Consider the following 18,501-nt stretch of genomic DNA (forward strand, 5'->3'; position numbering starts at 1 on the left):
CGAATGAATCGAACGCTGTTTTCAGGTACGAAAATATATGTTTTATTCTCGATTTATTCACATAAACGTTTTCAATACAAGCATCTTTTTTCATTAATTTTTTAAACTCTTTTTCTTCTCTCGTATAGTAGTCGAAATATATTATACACGATACTTGTAAGAATTCAGATATTTCTCTACGTAGTTTGTGGATGCCTCGCGCACGAGTGTCTATGAGAGTGAGCGAGTGTGAGGCGAGGGTGGTAAAAAGTGGGGGAGGGAGTGTGTTACAGGTCACAGGCTCCAGGCTCACAGGATCTTGGTGTGTACCTACGCTTCCGATTACAAGGACACGATGAAATATTGAAGTTTCACAAGTGACGCGATGCTAGAAATATGGGGCAATGATTATTTATATAATAAATATCGAAACCATGAGTAACAATCGTTCGCGCTTACACGGAGAGTTCTACCAACGATGCTTTATGCTCGCGTCCCATTCATTTTTCGTAACCGTTAATTCAAATCAAGGTATTGTCTAATAACTTAAATCTATTCGACTTAATGTATTCTAGTTCGAATCTATATAGACACGTGTATGAGTTGGAATGTACACTTTATGCGTTGCGTTGTGTTTTGCGATAATAAAAAGTGTTACACCACTTTTCATAATTTCACACGGAAGACGGGGGACGACCAACGAAACCACGAACAATGCTGCAAACGGAAATTCTGAAAACGTCCAAGATTAAAAAGGAAAATATCTTTTTAACGTGCATGAACGCATTTGACACAAATCTTTTGAACATGGCAAACGAACTGTCTTTCCCCAGTTTATGTATCGCTCTTCCATAATTTAATAGTTTTATCATTTTCAAGAGCAGCCGAAGCTATAATGTTATCCGTGGGATGACAGGTTGTACACAGCACAACATCTACGAGTTAATAAAAGAGATTGCATAAAAAAATACATCGTAGTTTTCTATACGTAGAACTTTTTATCTTATTCGATTATTATTATTATTGTACCTGTGTGACCTTGCAATTTTTGAACTATCTCTTTGGTCTGTAAATTCCAGATGTATACCATATTGTCTTCCGAACCCGAAACGATCCACTGCGAAGAACAAAGAAAAATTTAATAAATTCATGGAACCGTTGTGAACGACGAGTATCGAAATATTATTAGATACATACATGCATAAATACAATATGCAGAATACACGTACCTTCCCTCCTGTCACGGAAAAGTTTGCAAATATACAATATTTCTCGTTCTTATGACCTGTATACGTTTTCAAACATTTTCCTTTGCTATAGTCCCAAAGTTTCAATGTATTATCTAGCGTAGCTGCTAAAATATATTTTCCATTTGGCGAAAACTTTACAAACGACACAGGTGGATTGTCATCGTCTATTAAAGTTTTTAGACACTGGCCCGATGCTGTATCCCAAATTCGACTGGACAGTTAAGTATCGTTTAACATAATTTTCGATTATCCATTTAACTGTACTCGCATATGCTTGTACTGTTCTTTTTTTTTTGCAAACTGGAAGATAAATACTCACCATAATCCGTCGTAGCTACTAGAAACAATTAACGATCCATCCCTGTTAAAGTGTACCGCGCTAACAGGATCTGAATGGGCGGGTAACGTTTTCAAACATTTTCCAGTCCTTACATCCCAAATTCGAACGCTTTCGTCAAACTAACGATAGTCTTTATAATACCAATATTCTAAGCGATCATAATTAAACGAACGATCTATACGCGAGCAAACTTCTATTTACGTCAACGTATAATGTACTATTTATGTACGTTTATTTTTTAACTTTCATTTATTTATTCTTTCATTAAAACGTACACAGAGCATGCACAGACATACAGAAGCTTGCACGCATAAAGAAATACACAGAAATACTCACAGAACCGGATACTATAAGATTCGATTGTGGATTAAAATTGCAACAAAAGACATAGTTACTATGACCCTTTAGCGTCTTTAAACATTTGCCCTGCAAGCGAACAGAATAACATATAAAAGGATCATATTTAATTGTAGTTTTTAAACCATCCAAGAATGAAAGGAATAAAATTATTTTTTAATGCCAGAAAGTAAGCCGGAGACTATGTAATTCTCTCTTATGCGAACTTACAGAACTTAATTCCCAAATCTTCAGTGTTTTATCATCGGATGCGGATACTAATAACCTACTATCGCTGGACCAGGCTACATCGGAGATACCTAGTTTGTGACCCGATATAGTTTTTTCAAATTTACCATCGTACGATCCCCATATTTTGATCAATTTATCCGCAGCTAAAAGTAAAATATTAAATTTAGCTTAGTTAGTATTCTACTTTAAAATATCATTTTAATTGAAAAATATCTATTTACAAGAACTCGCAAGCCATTCTCCGTTGGGACTAAATTTCACAGATGAAACTGCTTTAGTATGACCTGCCAAAGTGTACTTTAAGGTATAATTTGGTTTCTGAAAAATAAAAGAAAAACAAAACAAAATATAATAAAGAATATAATAATATGATACGATGTGGAATAGAAGAAGAGTTCGAATGAATAAAAACAATGTAGATGATAAAGAAACAGAACTTCAAAAGAAACAGTGCATGCTTCATTGTCCTCACCACTGCTGAGCTGCTCTTAGTTCCGCTGGAAGGAGCAGCTGCCGTATTATTGACGGATGTTTGATGTCCTGGCGATGGTCCGAGCGGTACCATTTTTGTTAATTATTCCGATCGATGTATCAACAATTTATATGGAATAGAACACAGTGCGTACATATGAATGAAGGCTATGATAAATCACACGAGGAAACACTGACGATTCGCGGTGTTTTTGCCATTCGAAATTCTCATTAAAGTCCAGAAGCAATGTACACTTGCACGTTAGAGAACAACCAAATTTATTCGTAATCGATCGTTCAAATAAATGTATTTGACAATATTCTCAAGTTGTAACGTGCGTAGAGTTCTTCATTAAATATATCGTTTTACATTCTTCAGATCACCAATGCACATGTGATCGAGAAACATCTTGTGTTGACTATTGCTACCTACCGAGCGTCGAACTACAGAATTCGAAGTTTGTAAGAAAGTCTGAAACTTCGATATGTTTTTATCGATACAATATGTTTTTAATTTTTGTTTTCGTCTTCTGTTATTAGGAAATATGTACATCGATAGATCAGTATCCTATGAAGTAGTATCTTTGAATTGTTTGCGAATATGTATCTCGGTACATGTATATACATACTAAATGTACATATGTGTACACATATAAGACAGAAAACAATAAAACCGCTACCTTCGTGACATTCGAGGATCTGTGGCGGTGGCGGTCTGCAGCAGCAGTATGCAAACCTGCAGTGTTACAGTGACCTGCACGCCTCTGCTGGCAAACATCAAAACTGACCAAAACTAGCATCATGTATGTACCACCTTAGAGACCCATCGATCTTAGAACATATAAACCTTAGAGCATATACAGTAATGGGACCTACTCCTGCACGCTTCTCTTACTCCCTAAGTTTAGTTGTTACGCATCCAATTCCCAGTGGATCCTGTCTCAGCGATGAATCGTCAGCCAATCAGAGCAAAGAAAATTTCTATTTCAAGCCTCGTTAACGGATCAAGCTGCAGCCTAGAGATGTGCAGGAGTAGGTCCCATTACTGTATACCCGAAGGCAGCATCTACTACTGCTGAACATGTAGACAACTTTTAGACAGTGAGAGAAACTGTGTTTGTAGCGTAGACCTCTTTCTACTGGATACGGATTGGCTGAAATTTGTCCCCTCTTGTTTTTCTCAGTGCGCACTTCCAGGCCCAGACCTGTGGTCACTGGTCGTTATGCTATCGTAATTGATTATCTCTCTCTCTCTCTCTCTCTCTCTCTCTCTCTCTCTCTCTCTCTCTCTCTCTCTCTCTCCCTCTTATCACTCTTAGAGCTTTGGAGGCGTTGGAGGTTGCATATACATATGTACTACGATTATAGTACTACCTTCGGAATCACACAGGCGTCATTTATAATACAGTAGAGACCCTTTCATCCGAAGGTTTATTTTGTTACACGTTCAGCAATAACAGATACACTGCCTTCAGATATTGTATATGCCCTAAACAGAGCTCGAAATTAACTGTATATAGACACAATGGGGGCAACCATCGTTGCTATAGTGATAACGTGGCTCCATCTGTGATGTCACGGAAGAGCAGTTCAACAGGGTAGAGGTAGAGGGCAGCAGGGTTGCCAGAAATGCTCTAACGTTCGTGATCGGTCACGTCGCGTCGGTAAACTACGCTGCCCTCTGTTCCTACACTGCTGAATTTCTCGACCGTGACGTCACGGCTGGAGTCACGTGACATTGAGGGCATTCGAAGGCATAGCGACGTTGACATACGATTACACATACTGTTTGTATACACATGTAGTGTATACAATGTACCTACTACAAGAAACTACAGTATGTTGAGCTGTACAATAGAATTAGGAAAAAAATAAAAGACAATCAGTATGTGTCAGTATGTCCGATAGAATACAAATAGAATCCGGCACGCAATTGTTGGCAAGATTAATCCGTAGACCAAACCTACGAAGCCTCGAGGGCGCTTTGTTTCCGGAAGGACCTGGAAATACAGACGTTATAGAAATAAATGGAATACGTTCAACCGGCAAAACTCTTCTTCTTTCTCAACTGCTTGCAAAATGCATCCTGCCAGATTATGATGGGGCCGTTCATATTAAAGGTTGCGACGCTTCGGCTGTGTTGATTAATACAGACCACCATTTCCAAATTACGAATTTGGTCGAAATAATGACTGATATTATAAATACAGCTTATGCTCCACTCGTTACGTTGAATTCGATCGACACAAATACAAGGAATATAAATATTCTACGAAATTCTCTACAAAATCTACATATAATAAATTGTTACCACAGCGAACAGTTTCGTGTGACGTTGCGTACATTGGACAATATATTTCTTAGTAATGCTCAAACTGCTCTCTTAGCAATCGATAGTCTAACAGCATATTATTGGCAAGATCGTGAAAATAATTTCACCTCGATTGATGCCTACATAAAAAAGTTGTTGAAGATTATCAGATTACATACAAATCTATGTAAGGTAACAACAATATATACAAAATCTTGGGAGAGTATCATAAAATGCAAAAATAACAAATCTACGATCAAATACTCGACGAATACTGTAGAGTACAGAATACATTTACGCAAAACAAAATGTTTGTACAATCATATTTGTATATTAGAAACTGAAGAAACCATTAAAAAAATGTGTTATCGTATGTCGGCAAATGGTGTCAAATGGGAAACTGATTGAGAAAAAGGATAATTTCCATTGTATTTACAAATTTTGTTAAAACAGTACATCAATGGAACAATATTTTATCCATTATATCCAATGGATTTAACAATCTAGATCCTGCCAACATTATACGTGGTGTTTTATTCTGACCGCGATTTAAAGCAATTTCCTGTATTAATTTTGCCTCCTCCGCAGTAAACCCTCCAATAATGAATAATAAAATATTGGAATTGTCGCGTGGATGACGCTTTGCTTTACCCCTTAACAGTAGGCTACGATATACAAGAAATACGTTACGTTCGAATACAATTGCGATAAAATTGATTATGCTCAAATATTGTTAAACTTGTACTTACTTAAAGCCAGCTGAAATTAAAGATGGCGTTCGTTGACGTAGGTCCCGTAATTCTCGAGTCTTGTCAGCGAAAAGTATATCCTTAGCTATCTGTTCCAAAATACTAACATACTGGATTGTTTCTTTCGAAGTTGACTTGATCATGAGATCTCTACGAACGGTAAATGTTTGATTCAGTAAAATTACATCTACAATTTCTGATATCACATTTGAAAATTTACCTGTAATCTTGTAGCAACGAACGTTGTTTCGCTATTAATCGAAGAGTGCGAAGGATACGTGCTGCTATTTTATACGACGTTTCTCGCGCAGCAGCCGCATTGTTTATTCCTTACATAAAAATAATTAAAATAAATTATTTGCAGTTTATAGCATTCGAATGATGTAGCGTGCAATGTATACCCAACAATAACAAAGATCGCTGAGAAGCAGATATTTTGTTGGTCGATGGATTCTTTTCAAAAATTTCGAAATCTTCAAAAATTGCATCTGCAATCGATTGCTCCAATTGTTGTTCTTGTTGTGTAGAAAAGCGAATTTGCGTTCCCGTTAAGGCGTAAACGTGTATTAACAATGCCAACAAATTTTCAATGTTGAGACCTCTATGAAGTCGTGTTCGTATAACGTTACTCAACTGGAAAGATCACTTAATTGACTTTAACTTGTAAACCTTGCAAAAGCTTGGTTAAAACAGTATTACTGATTATACTTGCGCGAGTATACTAGACGATTCGCGGCTCGCAGAAAGATTCTGTAATGCCAGTTTCTCTAAGCTGGTAAGTAGTTCAAATTGACTGGTTTTCTGCGATGTAGATGCTTCGACTATCGCCATAATACTCTGCATTATGAAAAACTCTGCTGATTGAAAACGATCAATACATATCCTATAGCTACACAAAAGAAGATCCTACGAAATCACCTGCACTTTTTCTGTATGGACGATCATAGAATCAATGATATTCATATTTTGAAGTTTGCTAACAGCCCTTTCTAAACTGTGACCCGATATTCTCATTGGTGTTCTTAACTTTGTACTATCCTTCATGGAAGTTATATCATTCAGCATTTGATTTGCTGCAGTTAACAATTTTTTTTCGCTTTCTAAGATAAAGAGATCGATCGTAGCTTTCTCTATGCTTGCCAAACATCCTGGTACATCGTACGTTTGTAATATTCCCTTCGTACGCATATGAAAAGATACGGTGATTTAATCGAGACTATCAAAGCAAATGCAACTTGTAAAATATACAAACATATCGAATTTTACGCTACCTCTACCAGTCCAAATGCAGGAGATGTATTAATTGCTACATCATTGTTGTGCTGTGGCAAACGCGGAAGTGCTCCCAATATTTTAGTAAGGAATGACTCCATATTATTGCTAGTAGGAGTACAGAGATCTAATGTTCTGTCTATTAAGATAAGGGACACTCCTGTTTCTTCAACTTCCGATGAATGCTATAAAAAATAAAAATGAACAGTTAGCATTACATTTTGTTACATCATTATTTTGTTACTTACATTTGGATAAGTGCTATTTGTAAAACAATTTTCCAAAATTTCGGCAAAGAGATCGCTTAATTTTCCAATAGAATATACATCTAATTTGATATTTATATTATCAAATAATTTGTAAAATGAATTTGCTATAAGGTATATTTCAGCAGATAGATCTTCTGGAATACTCGAGTCTAAAGGTGGCATTAAATCTCCAAACGGAGGTGTTACAAACAGATAGTCGTTTAAAGGAGCAATCAGAAAAGGTACATGGATGACGTTAACAGAAGGATCCTACAAATGAATTTATAACACTTAAAACGAGATGTAAAAAACATTGTTGATCTGTGAACAAATCATGATAATCAACAACTGTGACCAGATTGTAGACTTTATGCGTTAAAAATATATGTCAACGCGTGCAACAAGTTAAAATGCAGTGGTTCTTTAATAAAGTTTGTTCCTTTCTTATTTCGTGCGTATATTATATCAATGAATATAATAAAATCTATTATTATTTGTTAACGCATAGGTAAGATATGCTTCTGTTTGATTGTTTCATGTTAGAAAACAGTTCACAAAAATACAAATACGCATAAGTCTACAGTCTAAGGGCAACAACGTAAAGTATAAATAAATGATAAACGAACTTGTGATAAATTTTTTGAAATCATCCACAGTTCGATGTCCCTTTTTAATTTAATATAATTCAATTTGTCTTGCGCAGAATGATTTCCATGATAATTGGTAGTGCAACAAGGAATGCTACAATATACCGTGCAACCGTTGAACGCATTTTTTGCTAAAATCATTTTAATCGTTCGCTGATAAAATGCTGGATTGCCAGCAGTTGATACGATAACAGCTTTCTTAGCACCTTTCACCTCTGGATACTAGAAATAATGAATATTAACGATGAAAATTATGAATTAAGTGTTTAGATTGTTTCTTTAGATTTATGCTAATGTATAAATTATATACAGACTCGAAAGTGATACATGCCGAGCTCGTGAACTGCGATTGCACCAGCATTTTTCAAAGCCATGTAACCCTTGCCACCTGCATACCAATGTAAACATTCTGTCGCATATTGGTCTATATAAACTACAGCGTCGCGTACTTCTGTAAAGATAGCTTCCCAACATTTCGAATTGTATTTCTTCATCTCAAAAATAATGTTTGTCATTTTCTTTTCTCTTCCTGCTTTCCTTAGGTAATTCTTCAGATCGACTGGCTTCTTATTGCCTTGAACACACCAATATGTACCTTCTTATCTTTTTCTCTACTATTCCTCTAGTTGTTAAACGTTGACTGAAAGTTGTGACGTTTGACGTTCGACTACAATTAATCGGTACAAATAGAAAAAGCATTAATTATTACAAATGATGATAAAACGTGTATGTCTTTTATAAAAAATAACTCGTTTATAAACCACGAATTACGAGATACTATCACGATGTAGCGATAAAAACCCGAACTACATACGTAAATCTCTTCTATATACCTGCATCTGCATCAATTTGTACCATACATGCTGTATCAGTATGCATCACAAATACAAGACTGCTGAAAAATATTAATTATGTACATACAATAATGGGACTTACTCCTGCATGCTTTTCTTACTCTCTAAGGTAGCGCGCACATCTCACTATTTTACCGAGCAACCAATCCGGAGTGAATCCTGTCTGAACAGTGAATCGTCAGCCAATCGAAGCGAAGAAAATTTTTCTGTCGGCCCTCGCTTACAAATCAAGCTTTGGCACAGAGGTGTGCAGGAGTAGAAATCATTACTGTATGCGTATGTACGTATATGTATTATACTGTGAAATGCATCGTCGTGCTGATATGTACCTCGTCCGTATGCGTACACTTAATCGACTGTAGAGAATTCTTAGAAATTATTTGATTTTGTCGGTAAATTTGTCGAACAGTTTGAGTGTTTTGCCACTACGTGGGTTTGATGTTTTACGAACTTTTGAATGAAACGTGGTAAATTTGAAGTGTTATATGTCAGATTCACATGTTACATCATAATTGAATTTTTGAACTTTTGTGTGCTTACTAGTAAAGCTAGAAATATCGGTATATTGTTCCTTTGAAACTGCATAGCTAGTACGTACTACAATCTCAAATAAGGATAGCTTATACATCTTGCCCACACGTACGTGACCTCGCGTAGATGGTTCATCTTTGGAGATTATCTGAAACCGTGTATAGGTGTACATATGACACCTATATGTCTTATGATCTAAAATCTAAGGGTAATTGTACAGGGTTGGATAAAACTCCGCCATCCTAGAGTCAAATTAACTTTGATAAACATTTTCATCGTTCAGACATTTAAATTGCAGTGTGCAAAAAAATGCAAGATCGAAATTTTATATTTACATGAAATTGGAGAAAAGCCTTCGAGGGGCTACGCGACATCTCCTACATTCCTCAATTAGTCTAAATTAGAATTTCCATGAACACTCTCTGTGCCTTACCTAGTCTAAGCTTTGTATGTATTGCGCCCGGATGAAAATATGTATACATCTATGAAATATACGATTACGACTTAATTTATGTTATATTTTACATTTGAATTTCCCTCCTATCGTCATTGGTCGGTGCATATGGTGCAGAAGCAATACTGTTAATCGTAACTATGTTCGCGTGGTCACGCAACGGTATACGTATGTGCATACATACATATTATGTACGCATATTTCGTGCATCGATATTTACTTTTCGATTTAAAGTTCAAGTCTACAGCCATTTATCGAAGAAAATTCTAACCTAAAACAGAAAATGATCGTGCGTCGGTGGGAGTGTTGTTTCGAAATAAAAGGGGCAACAATGAGGAACCGTGATTCTATGAGAGACCTTTAACCAAGAATCATTGAAATACGTTCGTCTGGTATAAGAAATACTGCTATATTCTGAAAAAAACAGAGAGTTTTGATAGAATCTGTTCTACGTAATTTGACTCTTGTACTTTGTGACGTTCAACCTATTCCGTTTGAAGGTGTGTTTTCCAACTATTTTCTAGTAATTTCAGTTACACAAGGAGGACGCAAAGATATATCGCGTATTAATCGATACAGGTGTGCTGCTTATATTGGTTTGACAGTAATATGCAACTTTCTTATTATTTGAGCGACGTCGTAGAAAGATTTGGAAATATTGTACAATTTAATGAGCATTAAAAAAATCATGTACAGGTAGCTGTGTTTATTCGACATCAGAATATTTGTATTTTCAGGTATGCTAAGTAATGTCGTCTGCAAACAGTATAGAATCTTTGGGAACGTTACAGTGGGACATGATCGAATTAGCGAGTCATCTGCGTCAAGAACGGTTGTTTGTCAGTTCAGAACAACAGAATTTACAAATACTCAATGAAAAGGTACGCGTATCGATCGACAGTCGATAGAAAGTTGACCGCTAGAATCGTGTATGATTTCAGGTGTTATACGCTTCGTCGAACTTGGCTCAGCAAGCATGGATCACGGCGCAACAAAGAGTGAATCTGAATCGATTGATAATGTCCAGACCAGATTGTACACCCGCGTCTTGCTGTCAGAAAGCGAATACATTGGAGAATTCACATTTTGTGGATGCATATAAATATCTACGTTATCAGGCTTGCTTATCGTACGGAGAATTCTTAGGAGCTCTTAGAAAGTCTCCGAAACTTCTTGCTTTATGTTTAGTGGAAGGAGAAAAATTATCACCGGATTCGGTGCAAAATATTGTTCAGTCGTTAGCAGCAGGATTATACGGTAGCTGCTTACTTCCAGAGGATAAAATTTTAGTATTAAAACTGTTGCGACATCTGATGTTGCTTCAAATTGTACCATCGGATAATCCTCGCAGGTTACTCAGACACGGCACGTGTGCATTCTCCAGGTTCTACTCGGTCTTTCACGAGAGCGTTTTTTCAGCGAAATTTTTCTTAACCGCTGCATTACACAATCCTATCGTACAGTTACTAATGGAGGATGAAATGTTTCTTGACATCGATCCGGACAAAGCGCCTATAAGATTTCCTCCATCCGAAAGATTGAAAAAGTTTGGTAAAGATGGTACTCCCGAATACGAAGCAAAGTTGCAGCGTCACAGATTGTGGACAATTAATTCTTTGTTTCGAATAACACAAAGATTCATAGTCAGCATAAGAGAGAATATGCACTGTTTTCCGAGTAGCGTGTGCTGGTTGGTCAGACAGATGGCAGGTCTTTTGGGGAAAAATGGGAGTATCGATGCAAAAGAGGTGCACGCAATGTGTACAGATTTGGTTTTCACTTATTTCATATGCCCAGCGATAGTGAATCCAGAACCGTACGGTATTACAGACGCCCCCATCAGTTACGTTGCAAGATTCAATCTTATGCAAGTTGGACAAATTCTGCAAATGCTCTCCCTAATGAAGTATCAAATTGTGGATAGCAAAACGTTTGATCTTTACCGAAAATTTGACAAGGATTCTGTGTCTTCGATAATAGATGCAATGGTAGATAGCGCGACAGAAGAACTCGAGGATGAACCCAATATCATCGATAGTAACAAGTTGAGGGGACTTTCCCGTTCCGCGGCTTTATTCACAGAAGCAGAGTTGAATGCGCTGGTTACATTTCTACAAACCGTAGCTGCATACACCGGAGCGGAGACCGATGTACAGTCTAGCATGTTCGATGCAAAACAGTTGATCGATATGCTCTCTCAGTTACCACCCGGTTCATTAACTAATAATAAACTGAATAACAATAATGCATGCGTCGAAAATAGCAATAGACGCGGAGGTTTTCTAGGAAAAGGTGATTATTTACCACCGTCATTACCGGTGGACGAGAAATTGAACGATTTCGAGTACTGTTACCTATGTTCTATTCGTTACAGGGAAAGGCTCTGGAGCAAGAGTATCGTCGTCGTCATCGTATTCGTCTAATGCGACCAACGATGGTGGAGACGAGATGAACGGTGTTACGACCCCCGAAGAGGAATCGATCGACAAAAGTTCTCAGGACGTTCTTGTGATTCCGTTTGGACCGAACGTGGGAGAATTTGTAGGACTTCTCAGTGAACAAAAAGTATGCATTGTATTGGAAATAGAAAAAGTTATTATACAACGTTATTAGTCAACCTCGCCAATTCATTGTCATCGTATGTTTTCTTTTCGACGATACACAGGTACTGTGCACGGAACTTGAAAGTAACTTGGAAAATGGATCGGTCACTTTGAATCTTTCGGATGCTATAAGGAACGTGCACGACACTCGGGAAAGTTGCAGCGGCGAACGTATCGAAACACAAGAGAAAAAGACACGGTTTTCGTTGTCCCACGACGAAGGTATATATATATACTGTGTATTTTTCCGCAGGGTTCAACGAGACGAAGGGGAATGACAATTGTCAAACGTCGACGGGACTATACTCGATCGAACTAGTTTATTAGACTACACCGTAATATGCACACCCGCACAGATATATGTGTACACGTATACATATATAATACAATTTATTTCTATTAGAAGGAAACCTCTTATTAACGTGACATACTGTTAGTTTTATTCGAAGGTTTCATTGGGAATACTTCGGATAATTTGGAAGCTGTGTCGGAAGCTGCCTCGAATCACAGTGTTGCTTCTTCCCTTGAATTAGAAACGGAGGATCAAAACGATAATTTGTCGGATATGGTGTCGGCTAGTGTTTCAGGCCGTGGGACACCGAACATATCAGGTGCGACGATACGATATCTCTGTAGAGAGTGAAACACGCAGCAAACGATAAAGAGAACGTTTTCGCGTTCGTATGTATGTGTGTGTAGGTCGCGATACACCGTCGTCGCAGATCACCGAGGGAGACGATGGTCGAGCAACCGGTGAAGCACGACAGCTGGATTTACCTCCACCGAATATACCAACGAAACAAAGCCGGTCCGAAATAGACGACAAGTTTTGTAAATTTGAAATAAAGAAGTTGATCGAAGGTAATTTGGAACAACGAACGAGGAAAAGTAGGCTAAAAGAATCAAAGAAATCGAATTCCACCAGCGTGTTTATCATATTTCTATTTATATTTGCAGGAGACGAGACTGTCTCGATGGTGTCTGACACGTGGTCGACGGATGTTTTGGCTTCGGACAGCGAGATGGTCGAACAGCAAGAAAAGATAACGTATCCTCCGTCGAGTGAACAAAATGTTCCCATTTTATCGGCAACGTCAGAATCAATTCCGCAGGCTGTGTTAGACGTCAGCGAAACAGCATCCGAAGCATGGAGTACCGATGTATTGGCCAGCGATTCAGAGAGACTGACGGAAGTTGATACCGATGATACCGCTAGCGTCGCTAGGTATCTTCTAAACATGAAATTCGTAGAAACTCTTGCTATTACATTGTACATACGATAACGAACGGTTGCGCGTGCGTATGTTACGCTATTGTTTCGATTCGTAGGTCCGACGATACCGCGAGATCCGAAATTGAAGTTGAGGCACGCAGCGAAGCAGAAGCTACCGAGGAGACCCTGTCCCAGACAATTCCTCGTAAGAATTCGATTATTTTCTATATTTTATTTTGTGTTTATAAAATATCTATCGTATTTTCCTTTTGTCCACTATTATTTAGAACATGGTACGATATCGAGCGAGTGTGTGTCAACGATCACCTGTTTCGAAACGATATCGATCAACAGAGAGGGAGCGCAATTTTCAGCAACCGTTTCTTCGTCACCGGTAATGTCACCCTCGGTGCCCTCGACGAATGTGGCCGGTCGAAACGAAAACGGAAGGGAATATCGAACAAGCACGGTAGAATATGTCGATAAAAACGCCAACAACATCGGTAACGTTACTTCGGATTACATCGATAAATCATTGCGAGAAGATCGATTGGTCCATCTGATAGACAAACTTCACATCGACAATGGAAAATGTCAGATGGAACGGCAAACAAGCTCGTCCGGCAATCATATAGGAATTGCAGCTGTTGCGCCGGCTTTACTACTAGCTAATCATATCTCGCCTCCAATTTTGTCGAGTATGGAAAAGACGTGCAACAACAATGCGAAATCAGTGGTCTGTTTATTCTTTGTTGCAATCATTGTATATCGACTATTAACTACTATTTCTGTGTTCTCAATTGTGTGTCTAGGAATTTGGAAAAATCGACGGTGGTGGTGGTGGTGGTGATGGTGGTGACGGTGGCGATGGCGATGGCGATGGCGATGGCGATGGCGATGGCGATGGCGATGGCGATTGTGATGGCGATGGCGATGGCGATGGCGATGGCGATGACGGTGGCGGTGGCGGTGGTGGTAGCGTCGACGACGATGGCGGTGGCAATGGCTGTGACATTGGCGGCAGTGGCAACGGCATTACCGTTAACGAAAGATCCGGCTCGGAAAATATAGTTGGCCTAAGCACGGGCAGTTTGACGTCCAACAGTAGCAGTTCTAGCTCCGAACCCCGTGCGAAAACTACAAATTCGGTGTTGCCGTTGTCGACGGGAGGATCGTTGGTTAACGGGAACTGCGAACTGATCGATGCCACTAGTACCGGTGACTCCTCGAAACCCATTATGTCCAGCGGCGCGATTCCAAAAAGTATCAGTTTCGACATGACAGCGGAACGTGGGGACAAAGAACTCTTGGACGACGATCAAAAGAACAAAAGAAGCTTTTTCGGTAAATTGAAAATGTCTCTGAGGAATCGGCGAGGTAAAGCGATTCGTGGGACCGACGACGCTATTAGCAGATGTTACGACCGAGAAGCTGGCGGAGATGGTGTCGACGTAGGCCGACACAGATTGCGAAGAATAATGTCGGAGGACGTGACATCGTCGTGTAATGTGACCATCGGTAACTATCGTCTTCCTTTTTTCAAATAGAGAACGATGGAGAGAGAGAGAGAAAGGAAACAAGCCGGAATAAGAAGAAAATAATCGTCGAAGTGTGATGTATTTGCAAAACTTTCTAGATAGCACGGATGATATTTTGGCGAAATACAGGAGAAAGCCGAGCGTGGCGAGCGACACAGCATCGATCGAAAGTAATCAATCGCGTACGAAGGAAACGACCGAGGACGAAAGGTTGCTCATAGACCCAAATAACGTAGAACTCTCGTACGCGTTTGCCGATGCAAAGAGAAAGTTACGCATGGTACTTAGTACAGCCGACTTACAACATATTCCCTGGACTGCTACGTCCGAGGTATCTTGTGCTGCGTAGAATTCTCTACTATTCTTCAAGTTCGATGCGTGGCACGACTCGATAATTGTACGATTCCATTTTGTTCCAGCGAAATGCCTGGTCGCGGAAAGAAAACGAGTTGGTTGCTTTCTTGCAGTTACAGCTAGCAGAGGCTATTAATTTACAAGATAGAGCGTTGATTGCTCATTTACATGAAACGCTGCGCTGCGTACGTTTGTTCAACGACGACGGATGTAGAAAACTATTTAAATCTTTACGGGAAGAGTATCAAAAAAGATCACCTTACATCGCATACTTGATCAGATGTCGACAAGGTTTACTCTCTACCGTGGCCCATCTGGACAGGTATTGTGACATAATATCGTGTCGAGCAAACAGGTAGCGATAGCAACGCCTCGAACAAATCTTGTATGTCGTTTATATTTTAATTTTCTGATCGCACAAAGATTGTGCGTTAGGGTAAAGTGTGATCGCGATGCTGTTAACAATCATCTCGTATCCGTTTGTGTACGGGTCTTCTTGGAAAAACGAGAATCGCTCCTCTCACGGTTTTGCGATGAATTCAAAAAGCTTACACTGGCCGATGAAAAACAAGATTTGGTAGATAATTTTCTGGGAGACGTTCACGCAAAGATGGACAACGATCCGATATGGCAATGTAAGTGGTGGCTGCATTCGGGAATACGCGTAATGCATGCGTAAGCATAACGCATCGTAATCAAATATAATCTAATGTTCGTAGGCGCGAGTGAAAATCAATTGGTATTGGCTAGAGTTGTTGTGGAAAGAACCGTGATGGCGCGCGTCTATCATAACGCTCTTTATCCCAACGGAGACGGGGACGTTTACAGAGATCAATTGCTTCACGATCACATCAAAAAATTGTCCAAGCTTGTCACTCCCAATCATAAAGATTTACGTATTCCAAAAATATATCATTACGAATGTCCCTGGCCGTGGGCTCAAGCGGAACTAGCCGTGATATCGGCCTACAAAACTCCTAGAGACAAACTGCAGTGTGTCTTTCGGTGTGCCACCACTATTATGAACTTACTTTCAATGGCAACCGAAAGAGGAGTACCCGCAGCCGACGATCTTATTCCAGTTCTGGTGTACGTTATCATAAAGGTAAGTAATACGTGTTAGATATCATATACACAGTCGTTACACACAAGTTCAAACGATTCTCCTCTTCTCTCTCTCTCTCTCCACCTTTTTCAGACTAATCCGCCCTCGTTGCTTTCAACCATACAGTACGTGGACAGCTTCTACGGGAACCGACTAGAAGGAGAAGAACAGTATTGGTGGACGCAATTTTGTTCTGCGATCGAATTTATAAAAACGATGGATTAACATGTGTTTCGAAAGTAACACGATAACGTTGGAATTGTAGAAATAGTGTATCATATTTTCTTGTCGTCTTTGTTGTCGTTGTCATCATCGTAATCCATAGCTCTTATAGTCGTCATAATTATCATCTTCCTCTTCTCTTCCCCTATTTGTTATCGCAGCTGCCGTTAACGACGTTAACACGTGTAGCAACGATAGCGTTATTCGCTACTGTTTCTACTCTTGCTAGCTGTGTGCTACTCTTTATCTTCTAATTATCTTCCTTGATTTGCTGTTGCTTTCGCCGCTGTATAGCTATATAACATCGCTAATTTTCTTCCTTTCGCTTCTCTAATTCATTATTATCTTTCTGTTTTTCCATTGTTCTTATTCTCATCGCCGATAAACCTACTATCGATATCCTGTTGTTGTTGTTGTTATTACCGCTATACCAGCACCATAACTGTTGCTATTGCTAAGATTACAAGTACACAAACTTATTTTTCTTGTTACTATTCTTACTGTTTGTACGGTAATGAATAATTCTTCGAACATCGCCAACGATGCATCGTATTACAAAGATGTTGTTCAAAAGTCTCTTATATATCTTAAATGCAATACCCCATGGTACAGAATGAAAAGCAACTTTTTTGTATAAAGCTTTTATTTTATTAAGAAATATCCATACGATACAAACGCATGTATTTTTTTATATCCAATTTCTAATAACTAGCATTCGTGTTATTTTATTAAATTTAGAAAAGTTGCATGCGATTAGTCTCTGTATATGTACATTGTATAATAGAAACTAGCAACAGGCTAAAATTTCAGAGCAACTTATATACATATGTATCGTTTCAAACCATTTTATGTAATTTCTCACTGTATTATCAAATTTTCATTACAGGTTTATGAATTAAGTATACTTCGTATAATTTCCTATATTCGAATAATGTGATTAAACACATTTATACATGTAATTTTATCTAAATATTCTTTCCGAAGTAGCATAAGTACAGTGTAATTTAAGGAACTTACTTTAGTACTATTAAACAAATGAATGATAAATCTTACAAATTTCTGGGAAAATTTTCGAATAAATCAGAAATGTGCGTATAGAAGGTACAAACATCTGACTGATATCATTTTATAATAATTATCATTTGTAGCGCAGGTATCACACATTAAATTCTTCTTTTTTTTTTTTGTAAATAATGTAATGTAGGATTTGTTTTGAATATGGTGAAACGAGGTTGTCCATGCATCAGGAGACAAACTGATAAGAACGAAAAGTCAATGATCGGATTTTGGAAATATACTATTTACTCACGAGGTCCAACTACAAGTCATTTCTGAGAATGTTATTTCTTGTAATTCTCATAATGTAACATTCCTCTATAAAATTACCGGTCGCACCCAACAAACTGGTTTTATCAACTGTTATCGATCGTGCAACTTGAGCCTAAAAGTTGATCTAAAAGTGTTTTTAGTGTCTGTAAATAATAAAAATACAAATACGCGAATGCTTAGAGAAAAATTATTTATTGCATTCACGTTACGCTTAAATTATATATTTAAACTTATTGGTTAGAAAATAAAATAGTTTTTGCCGGTTTACTGTATATTTTGTGTTAAGATTAATTATGTTATTACCTATATAATATAATCTTAAATTACAACAATAAAATGAAATTATTTTTATTAATTGTATATAATACGATTTAATTGTGTAGACGTGTGTATCGGCATCGGTCTGCCCACTGTCCAAGATCATGCGTACCATGTCCGTGCTG

At 38.2% G+C, this 18,501-nt stretch overlaps 4 protein-coding genes across 8 annotated transcripts; 2 read left to right on the plus strand and 2 right to left on the minus strand.

Annotated features, from left to right (window-relative positions):
• Positions 1–18: 18 nt before the first annotated feature.
• On the minus strand, positions 19–4,250 carry wds (WD repeat-containing protein wds). Of its 2 annotated transcripts, none has more exons than XM_033466065.2 (8): positions 2,630–4,250; positions 2,379–2,475; positions 2,137–2,300; positions 1,906–1,995; positions 1,549–1,688; positions 1,209–1,440; positions 1,009–1,096; positions 19–914 (listed from the first exon to the last, which is right to left on the minus strand). In XM_033466065.2, exons 1-8 carry the CDS (start codon positions 2,720–2,722, stop codon positions 814–816), a joined length of 1,005 nt encoding a protein of 334 aa, XP_033321956.1. In that variant the 5' UTR covers positions 2,723–4,250; the 3' UTR covers positions 19–813. The 2 variants fall into 2 exon arrangements, with proteins under 2 accessions (XP_033321956.1, XP_076381005.1); XM_076524890.1 differs by having other exon boundaries at positions 1,177–1,440.
• A 14-nt stretch (positions 4,251–4,264) lies between these two features.
• Xrcc2 (X-ray repair cross complementing 2) lies at positions 4,265–5,572 on the plus strand. The gene has a single exon (XM_033466067.2). It carries the CDS (start codon positions 4,526–4,528, stop codon positions 5,345–5,347), a length of 822 nt encoding a protein of 273 aa, XP_033321958.1. The 5' UTR covers positions 4,265–4,525; the 3' UTR covers positions 5,348–5,572.
• Positions 5,344–8,813, minus strand: LOC117218037 (sec1 family domain-containing protein 2). Of its 3 annotated transcripts, XM_033466048.2 has the most exons (11): positions 8,689–8,812; positions 8,170–8,429; positions 7,835–8,077; positions 7,209–7,478; positions 6,960–7,145; positions 6,607–6,864; positions 6,397–6,525; positions 6,090–6,321; positions 5,909–6,017; positions 5,689–5,838; positions 5,344–5,604 (listed from the first exon to the last, which is right to left on the minus strand). In XM_033466048.2, the coding sequence occupies exons 1-11, from the start codon at positions 8,732–8,734 to the stop codon at positions 5,397–5,399; spliced, it is 2,091 nt and encodes a 696-aa protein (XP_033321939.2). In that variant the 5' UTR covers positions 8,735–8,812; the 3' UTR covers positions 5,344–5,396. The 3 variants fall into 3 exon arrangements, with proteins under 3 accessions (XP_033321939.2, XP_076377338.1, XP_033321942.2); XM_076521223.1 differs by lacking the exon at positions 7,209–7,478 and having other exon boundaries at positions 8,689–8,813; XM_033466051.2 differs by lacking the exon at positions 8,689–8,812 and having other exon boundaries at positions 8,187–8,663.
• Positions 8,814–9,811: 998 nt separating this feature from the next.
• Positions 9,812–18,330, plus strand: Gapvd1 (GTPase activating protein and VPS9 domains 1). Of its 2 annotated transcripts, none has more exons than XM_076519311.1 (16): positions 9,812–10,273; positions 10,432–10,575; positions 10,636–11,986; positions 12,069–12,259; positions 12,360–12,519; positions 12,735–12,908; positions 12,997–13,158; positions 13,255–13,522; positions 13,627–13,715; positions 13,798–14,246; positions 14,323–15,028; positions 15,147–15,379; positions 15,468–15,724; positions 15,826–16,037; positions 16,122–16,507; positions 16,601–18,330. In XM_076519311.1, the coding sequence occupies exons 2-16, from the start codon at positions 10,444–10,446 to the stop codon at positions 16,730–16,732; spliced, it is 4,902 nt and encodes a 1,633-aa protein (XP_076375426.1). In that variant the 5' UTR covers positions 9,812–10,273; positions 10,432–10,443; the 3' UTR covers positions 16,733–18,330. The 2 variants fall into 2 exon arrangements, with proteins under 2 accessions (XP_076375426.1, XP_076375416.1); XM_076519301.1 differs by having other exon boundaries at positions 9,812–10,194.
• Positions 18,331–18,501: the final 171 nt, after the last annotated feature.

The sequence above is a fragment of the Megalopta genalis genome, chromosome 1 (genome assembly GCF_051020955.1).
Source record: "Megalopta genalis isolate 19385.01 chromosome 1, iyMegGena1_principal, whole genome shotgun sequence".
Classification (NCBI taxonomy): Eukaryota; Metazoa; Arthropoda; class Insecta; order Hymenoptera; family Halictidae; genus Megalopta; species Megalopta genalis.

What these genes read in the sequence shown, in the direction of transcription:
- LOC117218037 (XM_033466048.2), bottom strand. Translation starts at nt 8,734, where the DNA reads ATGCATACTGATACAGCATGTATGGTACAAATTGATGCAGATGCAG. An exon ending in TCCATACAGAAAAAGTGCAG is followed by an intron (nt 6,526 to 6,606) that starts GTGATTTCGTAG and finishes TTCATAATGCAG; the next exon opens with AGTATTATGGCGATAGTCGA. An exon ending in TTAATTTCAGCTGGCTTTAA is followed by an intron (nt 5,605 to 5,688) that starts GTAAGTACAAGT and finishes TGTATATCGTAG; the next exon opens with CCTACTGTTAAGGGGTAAAG.
- wds (XM_033466065.2), bottom strand. Translation starts at nt 2,722, where the DNA reads ATGGTACCGCTCGGACCATCGCCAGGACATCAAACATCCGTCAATAAT. An exon ending in ATCTTATAGTATCCGGTTCT is followed by an intron (nt 1,689 to 1,905) that starts GTGAGTATTTCT and finishes GACTATCGTTAG; the next exon opens with TTTGACGAAAGCGTTCGAAT. An exon ending in AGTAGCTACGACGGATTATG is followed by an intron (nt 1,441 to 1,548) that starts GTGAGTATTTAT and finishes TTAACTGTCCAG; the next exon opens with TCGAATTTGGGATACAGCAT.
- Xrcc2 (XM_033466067.2), top strand. Translation starts at nt 4,526, where the DNA reads ATGTCCGATAGAATACAAATAGAATCCGGCACGCAATTGTTGGCAAGA.
- Gapvd1 (XM_076519311.1), top strand. Translation starts at nt 10,444, where the DNA reads ATGTCGTCTGCAAACAGTATAGAATCTTTGGGAACGTTACAGTGGGAC. An exon ending in CCTGTCCCAGACAATTCCTC is followed by an intron (nt 13,716 to 13,797) that starts GTAAGAATTCGA and finishes ACTATTATTTAG; the next exon opens with AACATGGTACGATATCGAGC. An exon ending in GTCGTGTAATGTGACCATCG is followed by an intron (nt 15,029 to 15,146) that starts GTAACTATCGTC and finishes AAAACTTTCTAG; the next exon opens with ATAGCACGGATGATATTTTG.